Genomic DNA, 16,860 nt, shown 5'->3' on the forward strand with positions numbered 1-16,860 from the left:
TAGTTAAGCTGTTTAGACAACTGCCTCCCCCATCAGGTTTCCAGTCCCTTGAGAGCATCCCCGCCCCCACAGCCACCTCATCCCAGCTGTTCAGGACGTAAGCCTGCTGTTGTACACGTTAGAGGTCAAGTCACAGGGTCTTAGAGGTCGTGGCTCTGGGTGGCTATGGGAGGACAGACTCTAGCTGGGAACCTCCTAGCCTGGATAAGATGGCCAGGCCACGACCAGAAAGAGGCCCATAATGTGGTCTCGATTTTCACCTGCGTGTTCAGCAGGCAGGGGCCAAGGACATGCTGGTTTCATGGAAGACAAAGGATGAAGCTGACTACTTCATGCAAATGAGTCATGTGTCCCCACACATGCACAGGGAGAGGGCTTGCCCTCCTCAATGCGGTGAGCGGCAGGGACACCCACACACACCACTCACCTGGCTTCCTCATAATTCATTCCCAAGGTGTCCAGATGGGGAAAGGCGCCATCGGGGGCCAGGGCCGGAAGCTTCTCAGCAAAAAGCACACTGGAGATGCGAATGGAGAGAGGCCAACTTTAGAACACTCAGATGGGGGACTCAGGAAAGAGAGGTCAGGTGCCTTGCCTCACATCACACAGCATGGACAGCGGTTTTCAGATAGTTAATGAAAATCCAAATTTCCTTGGGAAGTTAACTCTCTTTTTCCCCAGGTGCCCTGCTTGTCCGCTGCCACACGGAAGGCCCAAGGCCAGAGGTCTATCCTGTGTTATTCCGTGTTAGACCTTTCTGCCTGAATGACTCAGTCAGTTTCTGTTGCTGGTTACCAGAGAACTCAGGCTGATGTGCGCAGCAAAGCTGGGGAACAGACAGGCTCTGAGCCCCAAGCTCCCAATGCTTAGTTCACTGCTATTTCCATCTTGCCAAGCTGCCTACCCTCCCTGCCCAGCTGTCCACTGTCCGGCCATCTGTCCTCACGTCAAAGCAGACTGCAAACTTGGAGTGTTCGGGTTCCCAAACACAGGGTCTGAGTGTTCCCTGCTTGGGATGTGCCCAGATAAATGATGACTTCTCCATCCTGCTCCGTTGGTGGGAAACCAGGGCGTGGGGGTGGCAGAAACCCAGGGGAAGAGAAGGTGGAAAGATCCTGGAGAGGCCCAGCCTGCAGAGGGGCTCATGCCACACAAAGTTTCCCATTTTCCATGTGAATCAGATCCAGGATTGGAACGTTCGTTTGCTCAACTAGTGTTTACTGAACAGCTCCTATGTGCAGGCCACCGTATGAACTCTAGTTCATGGCCTTGTGGGGGAATGAATGCAGGACAGCAAAAGGCCAGTCTGATGGAGATGCTCAGGGTACTGTGGGGGCACCAGTGAGGTCCCTAATGAGGCAGAGAAGTCGGGAAACTTCCAGGGAAGGAATCTATGGTGTGCCGTGAAAGAGGAGCTGGGGTCAGCAGCTACGGAAAGACAGGGGCAGGTGGGCCCTTCCAGGCTGAAGGAAGGCATGTGAATGGGCCTGGAGTTAAGAGAAAGCAGGGCACATTCAAGAGATGGGAAGAAATTCAGTCTGACAAAGGGAGAGTGAAAAAGGGAACACGATGCGGGACAGGGACGCTGATGGAGATGCTCATTTGTGATACTCTTATGTCTTGTTTTCCATCTCCCTCCCCTCTCTCCCAAGGTGAAACAGACCTTCATTCTTCAAACAGCCCTAGGAGGAACATAGTTTAATTTCCTGTGGTTTCTAGATGAAAAGATGGAGATTCAGAAACGTGAAGTGACCCGCCCCAGGCCACACAGCTAGTAATGACAGATCTGCCCCTCACTGCCCATGTTCCTAAGCTCTCTTCTCTTCTGGCTTTCCACCTTGGTTGAAAACAGTGCTCTGAAGGTAGGAAGAGAGTGAACATGAATGAATCAGCAGACTACAGCGGCTGTGCTGTAATAGTTCTTTTTAAAAATTCCTCACTGTAGGTCTAATAGGCTGCATCCCATTTCACAGATGAAGAAACTAAGGCTTGGGGGTGAAGAGACTCTGCCAGGCTCACGCAGTGGGCAGATGAGTGAAGGAGCCAGAGGTGTACTCTGGCATGCCTGTCTTCCTGCCCAGGACCTCAAAGGAGCTCCTTGCTGTAGGGCCATTTGCTTTTTGTGCCCTCCCCAGGCCAGGAATGACTGGAAATCCTGCCCTGGATGATGGTCTCAGGTTCTTCCACGTGAGTAATCAGCCCAGAGTGTCCTCCTTGGGAGAATGGTTTGGGTGGGGGTGTCTATGATGGCAGCTGCGTTCCAATCCCGGAGCAACATACTCTCTGGCCAGCAGCCCAGGACTCTTGTCCAAGGCCACCCTGTGACTTCGGGCCGGTCCTTTCCTCTAGTCTGAGTCTCAGTAGCACCAGCTAAAATCAAGGGACTTGAACTTAATGAATTTTAAGGGCCTTTCCTTAAGGTCAAGCCTCAACTTCAGGGCTGTCAATGGATTTAATGAGGCGGGGGGTGGTGGAGGGGTAGGGAACCAGCAGAGGGCGCTCCCAGCAGCAGGGAGCCAAGGCTTTGGTCCATGGAGCGGATCCCACCCTAGCCAGTCACTGACAGAGGCCATGTTCACTTCTGATGATTAGTATCTGTTGCGGATAGTCCTATTTGTATGGTAAGCCCCCAGAAAGATCAATCCAAGAGCAGGATTTCAGCGTTCATATGTCATGGTTCAACCCCGTGTTCCAACACTCTGAAAACACTCATTCCGTTCCCTCTCTCAACACCTCCTGAGACCCAGGTACAGAGTCCAGTGTACAAGGAGAAAACAGACCCTCACAAACGTGAAGGCACGATCACATCTCTTGTGAGGGTCTACTGCTATCTCCATTCGGTTAATGTCCACTCCTACCTGTAACACCTTGGAATGTAATTTTCCCTCCACTGGAAAAGCCCCCTTTCCCCTTCCCAGAATGGAAAACTCTTGAAGACTCTTTTAAGCTCTTGTTCCAATGTCCCCTCTTCCTTTCTCACCTCTCTGTTCAGAAATGATCTACTGATGCCTGTATCCCCAGTTCCCACGGAGCATCTGTACACAAACCTGTGGACTGGAATTCCCACGCACCGCCCCCCTCGGCCACCCCCCGGATTGAGTGCTCGCTGTGTGCTGGAGACCATGCCAACTGCTAGGCACATTCTCCATCCTTCATCTCTCGCTGTAACCCCATCAACTAAACACAGTGCTCCTCCTCCTCCTACACATGCGGAGATTGGGACTTGGAGGGACTGAGTCATTGTTCAAGGTCACACAGTTGGTAAGTGGCAGAACCAGGCTTCCAGCTCAGTTTGCCTCAACCCCAGGCCCAGGCTTTATTTAAACCACGAAGTGTGCAGCTTCTGGCACGGACCCTCCTGTTTCCCATACCTATACTCGATCTGACACCTGGCAGATAGATTCAAGATGTATTTCTTCGAAAGATCAATTAAAAGCAGGTTAGAGACTGAGTATGAATAAATGTCTCATTAAAAACCAAAAAAGCACAGGCTGTGGGATTGGGTAGCCTGAGTATGAACGAAGGATTCCCTCAGTGGCTGCCCAGTCTTGCATAAGATACTTGGATTCTCTATGCCTCAGCTTCCTTACCTGTGAAATGGAAAAAATCATCTAGACATCAAAGGATTCTTAAGGATCTTAAGTGAGGGATGCTTGGGGGGCTCAGTCGGTAAGCATCTGCCTTTGGCTCAGGTCATGATCCCAGGGCCCTGGGATCCCTGCTCTGCTGGAAGTCATCCCCCCCGCCCACCTTGCTCATGAGCATATGCTGTCTCAAATAAAATCTTAAAAAACAAAAAAACAAAAAACAACCCTGGAGTGCCTGGGTGGCTCAGTGGATTAAGCTTCTGCCTTTGGCTCAGGTCATGATCTCAGGGTCCACGGATGGAGCCCCGCATCAGGCTCTTTGCTCAGTGGGAGCCTGCTTCCCCCTCTCTGTCTGCCTGCCTCTCTGCCTACTTGTGATCTCTCTCTCTTGTCAAATAAATAAGTAAAATCTTAAAAAAAAAAAAACAAACCCTAAAAACATTAGCTGTTTGTCTTGCACACATACATTATCTTATATGCCAGGTGTTGCCTGTTTCTCAGTGAATACAGCTCTTCTTTCCCCACACAGATGAGGCCTATGGAGACTCTAGAATGAGTTTTATGATGTGCTGGTAAATTGGTTCTCAGAAATATAAATAAATAAATGGAAAAACCCTGATTAGTGGCACCTGCCGATTTCCATGGTGTAAATGGTCCCACCATTTACTGACTGACAAATGTGAGGGTCAGGCTGCCAGTCGTGGAGGAGAGCAGGAATTTTACTCCAACTCTCTGAGCCTGTTTCCTCATCTTCAACATCCCATTGTGGGGATGAGTAAACATCCAGCTCCTAGAGGGATGATGGAGAAGTTCAGGGCACAGAGTGCACTATGTACAAGTGAGCTCGCACAATGGTGGTGGACAGTTGTAACAACACTCCGTCTCAGGGCTACTTGTCTGGCTCGGACACTGGCCCAGCCTCAGTACCTGGCCCTTCACCGAAGGCCCTGGCAGAGTCTCTGTCTTGGACTTCTAGGACTAAGGCCTTGTCCACTCTTGTAGCTCTCCCCAGTCAACATGCAACGAGCATTCTGACTTGGCCTATGTTGGTCACACACACACACTGACCACAAATAGTTTCATGCGGCCGGTGTCTACGGGCCTCTGGTTTCAGCCCTCGGTGTCCCTGATGCCACCCCTTGGCCTGAACTACTGTGCCTCTGCTTTGCTCTGGATCATCCACAATGGTCCCATTTGGCCTCTGCTCTGCCCTTCATGCTTATGAAACCTCTTCTCACAGGGCTTGTGTGTGCTTACAGAGTGGAGAGTTGGGGCTCAGAGCCACGGTTGCTCCCCCTGCAGCCAGGGAAGTTTCTAGCTCCTGCCTTTCCATCATGAAGTCTAGTCCTGGCCTGAGTCCCCACACTCTGCCTCTGATTTAACCCTTTGGTGCTAAGGCCTGGCCCAAGCAGTGCCAGCCCAGGCTGGGAAGACCCTGGCACTTTAGGATTCGGTGAAAGACTCAGACAAACTGAGTCAGAGGCAGAGACTGGGAGAGGCAAGGCAGAGACTACCTTTGGAAAACCTTGGTTGGGTCAGAGGAGAGACAAGAGTATCAAATGGAATGGGAAGGAAAAAGAAAAAAAACAACAACAACAGATGGGGCCAGGTATCAAAGTTTAAAAGGGTCTGACCTCCTGTATTCAGATGTACTGTCAGCTGCGTGCCTCCGATATGCCCCATGCTTTCCAATGCCTTATCTAATTAGACCCTTGCAACAACTTGTGAAAAAGACATCATAAGCTCACTTAGTCTAGGAGCTAATAGGCACTTGGAAGGGTTAGAGCTTGGCAAGAGCATAGGTTAAGTGTCACTCTAGTCCTGCTCAGGTGACCCATGGAAAAGACAGGACACAACCTGGTCCTGCGCCAAGGATGGGCAGTCTTCTCTATGCCTCATGCTACTGTACAGCTGGAAACCTGGGGCCCAGGGCAGGTTGTCAACAGAGGTGCTCAGTTATGGGCACAATCCCTCAAAACACAACAGCTGACCATTCTGAGGTCACATACCTCAATGCAACTGTAGCACTCTGGGAAAAGGATGGATTTAGAGACAGAGAGACCTGGTTGAAACACTGTGCTTTGCCACCTTCTCCCCGTGGAATCCCTGGTCAGTGTCTGGACCTCTCTGAACCTCAGTTTCTTCCTCTGGGCTGCAGGAGCAAGAGAGCTGTCTGCGACAGGGTTGTGGTATGGGCTGTGGAAGTGACTGTAGTAAAGAAGGTACCAGGCAACCTGAGGCAGACAGCTTCCTCCTGACAGCTGACCTGGCTCAAAGCTTCATTTCCTGGCTCCCTCGAAGTCAGCCCTGCACTGGAGGTGCTCCTGTTCTTTGGACCAGGCAGAGCCGTCAGCTCCAAAGGTCTGTTTCCTTTTTCCTGGGCTCTGTCAGGTGTTCCCGGAGCTAATGAGAACAACACAGGGCCTCCCCAGCAGATCTGGCTCTTCTCCCTTCTGGAGAGCCCTGGGCTGTTGCCAGGTTCCCCCATCAGACCCAGAGCCCTTGGGAAGATGGGTCAAAGAACTGGAAATGGGACATCACTGGATTCCCTGAATCCTCCTGCACCACGAACACGGCCCCACCTTCTAGCCATGCTCATTTTTTTTTTAAAGATTTTATTTATTTATTTGACAGACAGAGATCACAAGTAGGCAGAGAAGCAGGCAGAGAGAGATAGGAGGAAGCAGACTCTCCTCTGAGCAGAGAGCCCGATGCGGGGCTCGATCCCAGGACCCTGGGATCATGACCTGAGCCGAAGGCAGAGGCTTTAACCCACTGAGCCACCCAGGCGCCCCTAGCCATGCTCATTTTTGATTTGCAGCCTTTGTCTCTCCTGTTCCTCCTTCCTGCAGAGGACTCCCTGCTCCTCCTCTCTGAGCTGTGGCTTTGGGCCATTCTGCCCTTGGGACCTCTGCCTCGGCACCATGCGTCCTCCAGGAAGCCTTAGTGGTGAGACCAGGGCATGCTTACTGTCCCTCTGGCTGAATTATTCTCCCACCTTTTGACTTGTGACTTGGAATCTGGCAAAAGACTGCACCCCGCCCAGGGCTGCTTCCTGGCTTTCTTGTTCATAATCTGGGCTTCTGTGAGCTGCCCAGGCTGAGAAGGGGTAAAGGACGGGCCTCCTGCTATAAGGCCCATGACGGAGAGCCCGGTGCAGAGGAATGGGGATGGATAGCCAGACAATGTGCATCCAGCATTTTCCTGTACGCTCAGATTTGAAAAGAAGACAGGAAGGAGTGACTAAGTGGGAGAAAAAGAAGGAAGAAATGAGTGAACAGAAATGAAAGGGAAGAACAGCCATGTGAGACTCAGGAACAGGTCACAAGAGGACAGATCCCGGCTGCTTTGGATCATGCGTTAAGGCCCTCTGTGAAGTGCCCCCTGATTATGTAACTCCCTGCCTTACTAGACTCCTCTTTGAAAGCATTTGGAACTTTACCTCCTCCAGGCAGCCTTCCCTGATCGACTTGGATCTCTTCCTTGGCTCCCTGAGCTGTACTACTTTGTACTCATTGATGCCATTTCCCATGATGCTAGGTCCTCTGGGGAAGGGCTGGGGGTCTCTGTTTCACTGGGGACGAGTCTCATTCTCCATTTATCATCTATAGTCAGAGATATTTTACACTGTCTCTTTTATTGGCTTCAGAGGGTGGGTGAGATTTATTTTGCATGGTTGGTTTTTTTTTTTTTTAAGATTTTTAAATTTATTTGTGTGAGAGAGAGAGAGCGCACGCACATACAAGTGGGGGAATGGCAGGCAGAGGGAAAAGCGGGCTCCTCGCTGATCAAGGAGCCTGATGCAGGACTTGATCCCAGGACCCTGAGATCATGACCTGAGCTAAAAGCAGATGCTTAACTGACTGAGCCACCCAGGAACCCCTGCACGGTCTCTTTAAATCCAGTTTGCCTCCAACACAATCTTGAGACAAGGCCTGTTATCTTATATTCTTATATGATTCTTTTCTGTCAGGCTCTGTTGGGCCCGAAACCCAGTGCCTGCCCTCAACCAGCATCCAGCTTAGTGCACAGAGTCAGAAATGGCCAAAATATGGAAAGAGCCCAGCTGTCCATTGACAGATGAGTGGATAAAGCAGACGTGGTACATATACACAATAGAATATTACGCATCCGTCAGAAAGAATGAGACCTTGCCATTTGCAACGAGGTGGATGGAACTAGAGGGTATTATGCGAAGCAAAATAAGTTAATCAATGAAAGACAATTATCATATGATCTCACCCATATGTGGAATTTAACACACATGCACAGGTGTGTTCCCCTGAACACAGGGGAAGGGAAGGGAAAGTAAAATAAGGTGAAAATTGAGAGGGAGGCAAACACGAGAGACAATAAACTCTAGGAAACAAAAGAAGGGTTGCTGGAGGGGATGTTGGGGGGATGGGGTAACTGGGTGATGGGCATTAAGAAGGGCACATGATGTAATGAGCACTGGGTGTTATACACAACTGATGAATCACTGAACTCTACCTATGAAACTAATAAAAAAAATAAAACAAAGAATGTGCTAAATATCAACTCCCATCTTATGGGAGTGCCCAGGAGGACATGAGCAGAGGGGCTGGGAAGCTGCATGGAGAGATGACGAGCATCTCTGGGACAAGCAGGAGTCCAGCAGGCAACGGGGAGGGCATGCCAGGTAGAGGACAGTGCTGGGGCAAAGACTTGGAGACATGCAGGAGTAGAGGAGTGGGAGAAAGATGACATGTGGGTGCAGTTGGGTGCATGCCACGGGAGAGGGGACTCCCGTGGCATGGAGGCCTGCTTGGCAGCCGGCTAAGGCATCCACACTTGAACTTGAGGCTGCTTTTTCTTGGTGACATGAAGGCGGGCCTTGCCAGTCTAGCTGGATGTAGAAATCTGTGCCAGTGAGCTGGGGACACAACGGGGATGGATCCCCAAACTGCCTTATGCCCCAAATGACCCCACATGATGATGCCATTCCTATGAAGATCAAGAGCAGACAGGACATCCACAAAGGTAGGACCGGGAACACCAGTTACTGTGGAGGGCAGGTCCTTCATTCCTGGAGGTCACGGCTAAAAGTGCAGCTGGCAGTATTTACGGGATGGGGTCGGGAAGCCTTTCACAATGAAGAGTTCTCCCACTCAAAGGCCAAGAGGGTCCCTGGTAGGAAGCAGGGCTGCAGGCCATGGGCCTCACCTGGGGTTTAAGGAGCTGAGGAGACGGACTACATCTGGGTTTGGGGAAGATGGAGTTTTGGCCATGATGGAAGCCCACGAGGTCCGGGCATCTCAGGGCACCAAAATGGCACAGAAGGTGCACACAGGACCTCCACAGACACTCCTGGGCTTTGTGTTTGGTCAATTCTGGCCCTCTGTCCTGAAGCTGCTCGGGCCCAGGAGGAGCCCCGGATGTCCCTCTGTGGCACCCCAGGAGGGGCTAGAAGGAGGTCACGCAAGGAAGCCAGAGGGAAAAGGAAATGGTCCCTGCAAGCCTCCCTGCTTTTGATAAGCACTGGGGGATGATGAATGAGCTTCCTCTGATACGAGTCTCAGGGAGGCAGGGCACCCTCGGAGGTCAGAGTCCCTGGCATCAGGTGTGAAGGCTGCTCCTGCTGCTGCTACAGAAAATCATTCTCTGAAACCATGGGCGAAAGCAGAACACAGCTGACTTACACTAAAATGTCGGCCTCACCTCCTCCTGCAGGAAGCCTTCTCGGATCTCCACACTGTGCACATGTGTCTCCTGCGTTCCCGCAGCCCTCTGCCCAGCACCAGAGGATGTTATAGCCTAGGTCTGCATTCTGGCTCTGCCACTCCCCGCTGTGTGTTCTTGGCAAGTTCCTCAAGCTCTCTGAGCCTGTACGCTGAGGACAATAAAAGCCTTCTGTATGGAACTGTCATGAGGGTCAGGTGAGATCATGTCATAAGCACCCAGAAGAAGTTAGTGCTTGTTTATTATTATTATCAGAGCACACGTCAGGATGGAGCACTGTTGCTGGGTTACTCGACTGGCACCCCCAAGAGACGTAAGCTCCTTGTGGGCAGGGGCCTTGTGACAGTGTGGATTTCCTGGCACAGTAAATACTTGCATGCATGAATGAACTGTGTCCTCTAAGACCTCTCTGGAGAGCTTTCTTTTCCACCCACAAGGCCTCTAACTCACAATAATTCTTCACACATGGAGGCTGGATTCGCTTTCACTCTGTTCTCTCTTCTCTCCTCTCTATTAGCTCCAAAGCCATGAAAAAGCCACAAACTTCTTCTTCTTCTTTGTTTTTTAAAAGATTTTATTTATTTGGGAGAGAGAGAAAGCACAGGAGTTCAAGGGAAAGGGAGAGAGAATCTGGAGCAGACTCCGTGCTGAGCACAGAGCACAATGAGGGGCTCGATCTCGTGACTGTGAGATCACAACCTGAGCCGAAACCAGGAGTTGGCCACTTACACAACTGAGCCATCCAAGTGCCCCGAGCATCTTTTTTTTTTTTTTTAAACTAATGGCTTGTTTCCAGACTCCAAACTCCCAAGACTTCCTCCAGTGGCCTTTCTCATGCTGGGCCCACAAAAATCCTCTTAAAAGAAAACCCCAATGGTTTCTCACAAAGTTAAACACACAGTGACCCTATGATCCAGCAATTCCATTTCTAGGTCCAAAAAACCCGCAAGCAGGGGCTCAGATACATCAGTATTCACTGCAACAGAGTCCACAATAGCCCGAAGCCGGAAGCAAACCAAGAGCTCCTCAGTGGATGAACAGATAAACCAAGTGTGATCGTGCAGACACAGAATATCACTCAGCCTTAAAAAGGAAGGAAATTCTGGCCCATGCTACAACCTGGAAGCATCCTGAGGACGCTGTGCTAAGGGAAGCAAGTCAGACACAAAAAAGGCAAAAACTGTATGATTGCACTTATGCGAGGGGCCCAGGACAGGTGAATTCATAGAGAAAGAAAGTGGAATACAGGCCACCGGAGGCTGGGTGGGAACGAGGGCTTCTTGTTTAACGGATACAGAATTTCACTTTTGCACAATGAAGGGAGTTCTCTGGGTGGGGGATGGTGATGGTAGTGCAATATTAGGAAAATACTGTGAATGTACTTAAATGCCCCCAGAAATGTACACTTAGAAATGAATAACATAGCAAATTTCAGGTACTTCCCAATTTTAAAAAAGCACCCCCTACAGAACCAACGAAATGCTAGAGGGACCCCATCTCAAATCAGACAGAGCTGGGTACCACTCTGGCATATCCTCAGCACTCTTCTGCCTCTGACCTCCTGATCTGAGATCTCCCTGTCCATCCTCTCCTTGGCTCTCGCTCTGAGGTCCCCTGTTCTCTTTCTATGCCAGGACCCAGGGCCACATCACTTATGTCCGTGAAATCACCCTGCCCCTGTCCACAGTCACTCCTTTCCATCCCTTGGGCCCCTCTTTAACCCCTCCATGGCCCCATCATACCCTCTTGAGGTTCCTCAAAACGGAAGCCTCAAGAACCTGAGATAGAAAAGCTGTGGTTGAGGATGTTCACTACGGGATCCACCAACAAGGAAATGGTTAACCGAAATAGAGTAAAGCCACTGAGGATAAAAAAAGATCAGGATGGAACACAGAAGTCATGATAAAGTGTTAAGTGAAAAACGCAAGATACTAAAGCTAAGTGTGGACTGATTTCACCCGTTAAAAAAAATACAGACCTTTAGAGACAATCAAGAAACAGACTCTTGATATGGAGAACAAATTGATGGTTACCAGAGGGGAGGTAGGTGAGGGGAGGCAGATAGGGATTAAGGAGAGTCCTTAATTGTGATGAGCACCTGGTGATATAGGGAAGTGTTGCATCACTGTATGGTACACCTGAAATTAACATTACACTCTATGTTAACTAACTGAAATTTAAATAAAAAAAATAAACTGCAGGAAGAAAAAAAGATTTTCAGAAGAAACAGAACAGGATGTTCAAGATCATGGTTCGTCTTACATTTGCTTTACAGTACGGTCATGTTATTTTTATAATGCAATTCATTTTTTGAGCCCAGGCAACACCCTTAGGCTGATGATGAAACATACAATCTCTGTGGCTGACTCCAGACACCCACAGGCTGCCCATTGCTGAAGTCCACAAGTTCCTCTGAGCGACTTCCAGAGAGTTCTGGGGCAGGGGAACATCTGACTTGAAGCCTCTCTAATGACTTCAACAAACCACCTCACCAAGCAAAGGAACGGCAATTTAGGGTCTTTCTTTGACCATCACACTGACCAGGAGATTTGGCCATGAACGGTTTAGCCCCTACATCAGCCCAAAATTAGACATTCTCACCAAGATCCTTGCTCTCCAACAAATCTGCAAACTGTGGACTTTTCATACTTGAATGACAACATATTCAAATCATCTGAGCTTTATCATTTTGATCCTACTACACCTTACTCTGTCGTAATATACTTAGTGGTTCATATAATTCCAAAGTATGCAGCTTCATACATAAATGGTCATTTCTAACATTCATGCGTTCAACAACTATTTGGTGAGCTAGCACGGAGTATCGGGTTTGGTTTGCTAGTCACTAAGAATACAAGGAGAATAGGACTCTGGTTATCTTGGGACTCCTTAACACTGTGATTTCTTATTCCTCAGGCCTATAAACACCTACATGATCTGGCCCTGCCCCTCTTTTCTACCTTTTTCCTTACCACCCTTCCTCTCTGTCCATCTCTTATAGCCACACTTGTTGCTCCCTGAAAACACCAAGGTATTCTTACCCCAGGGCCTTTGCACTGGTGGTCTCCTCTTCTTAGAATGCTCTTCTCCCTGATTTCCTCACTTCATTCAGGTCTTTGGTCAACTCTCACCTCCTCAAAGATAGTTCTGTTTAAAGGCAAATCTCTTCCTTCACTCTTCCCCCTCCCCACCCTGTTTTATTTTTCTCCAGAGCACTTCTCACCCCTTGAAATGTCATATCTCTGCTTATGTTTTATTTTCTGTCTCCCTTGGTAGAGCTTGGGCAGGAAGTTCATCTTTTTCAGCAATGTATCCCCAGAGCCCAGAACAACCTGGCACATAACAGATGTTTATATGTATCTGGAGATTGAATGAATGGATGAACAAACTGGCTCTTGACAGTTCAGGGTGCTCAGTGAGCCAGCATTGCAGGAGTCATTATGGCGTCCTGTCAGACCCACAGCCCCCACTGGCAGGCTTCCCTTTCCTCCCTCCTGTTAGGCTCTTTCTGTGAATGGCATCCTTAGAAACTCAGGCTCAAAACCCTTGCCACCACTTCTCATTCCCCCCTCCCTCTAGCACCACATCCAAACCCCTGCCCATTTCGGTGACACTCTGGCCTCCTGCATCAACTCCTTTCTGTCTTCATTCTTACGACCACCCCCACTCCTTATCTCTCACTTAGACACTGTCATTGTGTCTTACCTGGGCCCCCTGCCAGTGGGTCCTCCCCTCCAATCTGTTCTCCACACGGCAGCCAGGACGAGATTCCTATTGGCCAGGCTGGATCAGGTCTCTCCTCTACTCAGAAACTAAAGACCAGTCTCTTAGCTTGGCATTCAATGCTCCCAGAAACTGCCTCCACCTTCCTACCCAGTCTTCCTTCTTGCAACTCCTCTGTTATCCTTTCTGCTCCAGTTGGAATGAAACACTTCCCAGTTTCTACACACGCCCGAGAAGGCCCCGCTGCCTGTTCTCTGTTCATGCTCCCTCTAACACTTGAAATAATGCCCTTTCTTTCTTCTAGTGTACTAATCATGTAGACCCAACTCATATGCTACACAGCTTCTCCAAGAGGCGACTCCTGATTTTCCAGAAGAATAAAATCCATCCTTCTGCTCAACTCTTTCCCAAAGGTCATCTGTATCTCTTTTAGGGCAGGGGTTGGGAAAAGACAGGTGATATGATAAGGAAGGTTCAGAATCTGGATTCAGATGATCTGAGCTCAAGGCACAGCTCTCTGGCTAAGACTTTTAAATTATGCACCCTTAGATAAGTTCGACTCTGAGTCTTAGCTTCCCTGTTTGTAAAATGGGAATGATAACACTGTGGCTATCATGGGTGTGTTAGAGAATTAAATGTAAGCGACAGTGTAAGAAAAGCTTTGACACTATATCAATTACTAAATTCCATCACAATTAGCTGCGAAACAATGGATGAAGAGAAGCGGTCCTTGTCCCAGGGAGGTTTCATGGATGTCTTATGCCAGCTGAGCCCTAAGTCAGGTGGGGAAGGGAATTTTGGGGAAAGAGGGATTCTGGGGCCCTAAAATCCCATGTCTTTGGGCAATGGAAGAGGGAAGATATGGAGGGTATACCCACAAAGCCTGGGCTCTAATGGTATTAATAGTTGCCTATTCCCGAGCTCCTTCTATGCCCCAGGCACTGTGCTAAGTACCCTACATAAATTATCTCACCTCATTGTATTCCCTCACAGAGTAATAGAAGAGGAAAAGCAGGCCCACAGTAGTTATATAAATAAGTGATCCCCTTCCCCCCACCCTTCTCCCTGGTTCAGCCCTGAAAGGTACCCTGCAAATTTTCAATCCCATAATCTTATCTTTCAGATGGAGAATCTCAGACCCAGAGAGGTTATGAGCATTCATTGAACCTGTCCAGCCAGCGAGGAGAAGGCTGGGCCTGGAACCCAGATCTCTCCACTTTCAGGGTAGGAGCCACTGCTCCACAGAAAGCCAAGGGGCACCACGCATTAGGAAGTCTACGTAAATGGTGCTTCTGGAGTGCAATGCCATTTCTGGGGCCTACGGCCTGAGTGGTCGTCCCTGAAGTTAGGACACCTAGTCACCTTGCCAGGCTGCTCACCCCACTCAAGAAGGAAGCCCTTGAGACAAGAGCCTCAGGCCCCTACAGACTGAACACTGCCCTCCTTGCCAACTATGTTGTCTACGTCTTGAGTCTCCTCAAGAGTGACTGACTTCTTCCACTCACCACCCAGCTTGTACTCCTTCGACATACCTCTCGGGGCACCCTGTCTGCACCAGGCATCGGGCTCAGCTCTGGGGACACCCAGCTGCCCTTGAGGGAGCCTTGCCCTGAGCTACCACCTGAGCCTGATGAAGCTGTAACTCAAGCTTCCCCAGCAGCTTTGTCAGCAACATCAAGAGGCCATACTTAACAGACATCAAGGAGGAAGGGGCAGCCGGACATGAAGGATTTGGGGGACCTCCACAAAGGGACGACCCAAGGGGCCTGGGTATAAGATGCAGGCCATTAAGAAGGAGGGGAGCGTGACTGGGAAGCCGTATAGTCAGGTCAAGGTGAGGGAAGGGGTTGACTCTTGAATGCCACAGCAACTGGTCCAACTGAGGACACAGACTCAATGACTTCTGGGAGAGCCCAACATCCTAGAATCTGATCTCCTGCCCAGAGCTGCTTCATTCTTGCCAATCAAATCCCCAAACCTGGAGTGCTTGCTTGCATAAGAGAGCTCTCCTTTGAGGCTGACTGAAGCAAACTAAAGGCCACCCTTCCCCCCCCCCCCCCCCAGTAAGGATGGTAGCAAATGAAAGGCACCTGCCGCTCCAAGTGGGGGCAGGGCTGGAATTACAAAGACTTTGCAGGTACACTCAGATGAATTTTGGGGTTTCAGTGGCTATAGAACTGAATCATGTAGGAGAAAAATGAATAGGAAAGCCATAGACCCTAAATTCTAAGGCACGCTTTGTCACTAACTCTGGTGACCTTGGTCAAGCCACCTCACTGGACCTCAGTTTCCCCATTTGTACAGTGAGGGGGTTAAGTGAGTTCCAAGGGCTCATCTGGTTCTGACCCTCTAAGCCACGTGATCCTTGGTCAGGTAAGCCCCTCAGGGCTCTGATCAGGACAATCTCCGGATTTTGCAGGAGTCTCGGCCTCATCTAGGAAAAAGGGACATGCTGGGGGAGGGGAACGCGCTGGGCTCTTATTTTGAGGGTGGGTGGGTAGCTGGTGGTTTAAGCTACACTGTCGGTCCGGGGGAGGCGAAGCGAAGGGAAGGCTGGGAGTTCGTTTTACAGGCCAGCAGGCTAGCGGCGATCTCCTGCCTCCCTCCGGAGCTTCAGACCCCGGAGAGGCGATGCAGCCAAGAGCCGCGCACCAGCCTCGGTCACGGAGGCTCGGACCCGGGACCACCGCCTCCATCCTTCCCGGGAACCGTGCACGAGCTTCGTGGGGAGTGGCTGCCGCTCTCTCCCCGGTACCTAGCGCCGAGCCCCCTCCCCGGCGCGGGTCCCCCTCCCCCAGTCCGGGGGCGCAGGGAGCCCCATGGGGGCGTGGCGGTGGCGGGCTCTGGCTTCTCGGCCCTGGGGGTTGGAGGAGGTCTCACTCGCTGGGCGGCCCCCGGAGGGACCCTGTGCCTTCCACCTCCCCGCTCCCCACACAAAGGCGCCCACAGAGGCGCCGCACTTACCGGCCAGAGCGGGCTCCGGGCACCGGCGAGCGGGCGGGCTGGCAGGCTGGCGGGAGGATATGCGCGCGCGAGTGTGCGTGTGTCTGCGTGTGTTCCTGTGTGTGTCTGCGCGAGTGTGTGTGTGTGTGTGTGACGGGGGCCGCGCCGAGCTCTGTGCGTCTGCGTGTGCGGGGGCGTCCGTCCGTCGGTCCGTCCGCCCGGCGCTCCGTCCCGCGCTCCGTGCGCGCTCCCTTGCCCGGCCGCCCCACTAAATGCGCTTGGGCTGCGGAGTCGCGGGCGCAGCCGCGGGGTCTGCTCGGCAACCCCCGGCCCCGGCTCCGCCCCGCCCCCGGGCGGCCTGGCGCCGCTCCCCGGGAATTGCGCAGGGCCCGCGGGGCTGGCGGGCGGGGCGTGGGAGCTCCGGCAGCGCCCAGGGGCCGGAGTGGGGCCGGATCCCCGAGCCTTAGTCCCTGACCCTGCTCTCAGGCGCCCCCTCCCCTACTTTGTGCGGAGTCCCCGCGCGCGCCGCCCCCGCGCGGAGGTTGCCTGGACAGCGAGGGCGGGGGAGCGGGAGAACCGCATGCATTTCATTCATGATTTTCTCTTCACGGGAGCCCCGGGCCCGGGCTGCGCCTATACGGCCACCGCCAGAGGGACCCCAGCGGGGCTGTGCGCTCCGAACCCAGTGCGGGACGTACAGGCAGACAGATGGGGGTAAAGGAGAGCAAGACAAAGGGGTCAGTCCCGGGGGCGGGGGGGGGACCGGAGGGTGCCTGGAGAGGGTGCTGTGCCGCTCCCCGATGTTGCCCGCAAGATGCCAACATCTGCACGGAGTGGTTGCATACCCGGGCGCACACAGTGCCGGGTGCCCAGGACCTGCTCCAGGGCTCGCATGAGGCACCCGCCT

At 51.5% G+C, this 16,860-nt stretch overlaps 1 protein-coding gene across 3 annotated transcripts in view; it reads right to left on the bottom strand.

Annotated features, from left to right (window-relative positions):
- Positions 1 to 16,258, bottom strand: part of PTPN5 (protein tyrosine phosphatase non-receptor type 5) — a 53,300-nt gene extending 37,042 nt beyond the window's left edge. For 2 of the 3 annotated variants that reach the window (XM_032881189.1, XM_032881193.1), the window contains exon 1: positions 428 to 517. Coding sequence is in view for 1 of the 3 variants with exons in the window: in XM_032881192.1 (XP_032737083.1) it covers positions 428 to 447 (20 nt within the window). In the remaining 2 variants the exon portion in view is untranslated. Of the gene's footprint in view, positions 1 to 427; positions 518 to 15,974 lie in introns of those variants that run through there. The other variant, XM_032881192.1, reaches the window with a different exon arrangement.
- Between the last annotated feature and the right edge of the window lie 602 nt (positions 16,259 to 16,860).

This window comes from Lontra canadensis, unplaced genomic scaffold (genome assembly GCF_010015895.1).
Source record: "Lontra canadensis isolate GAN:19392208 unplaced genomic scaffold, GSC_riverotter_1.0 scaffold74, whole genome shotgun sequence".
NCBI classification, from domain to species: Eukaryota; Metazoa; Chordata; class Mammalia; order Carnivora; family Mustelidae; genus Lontra; species Lontra canadensis.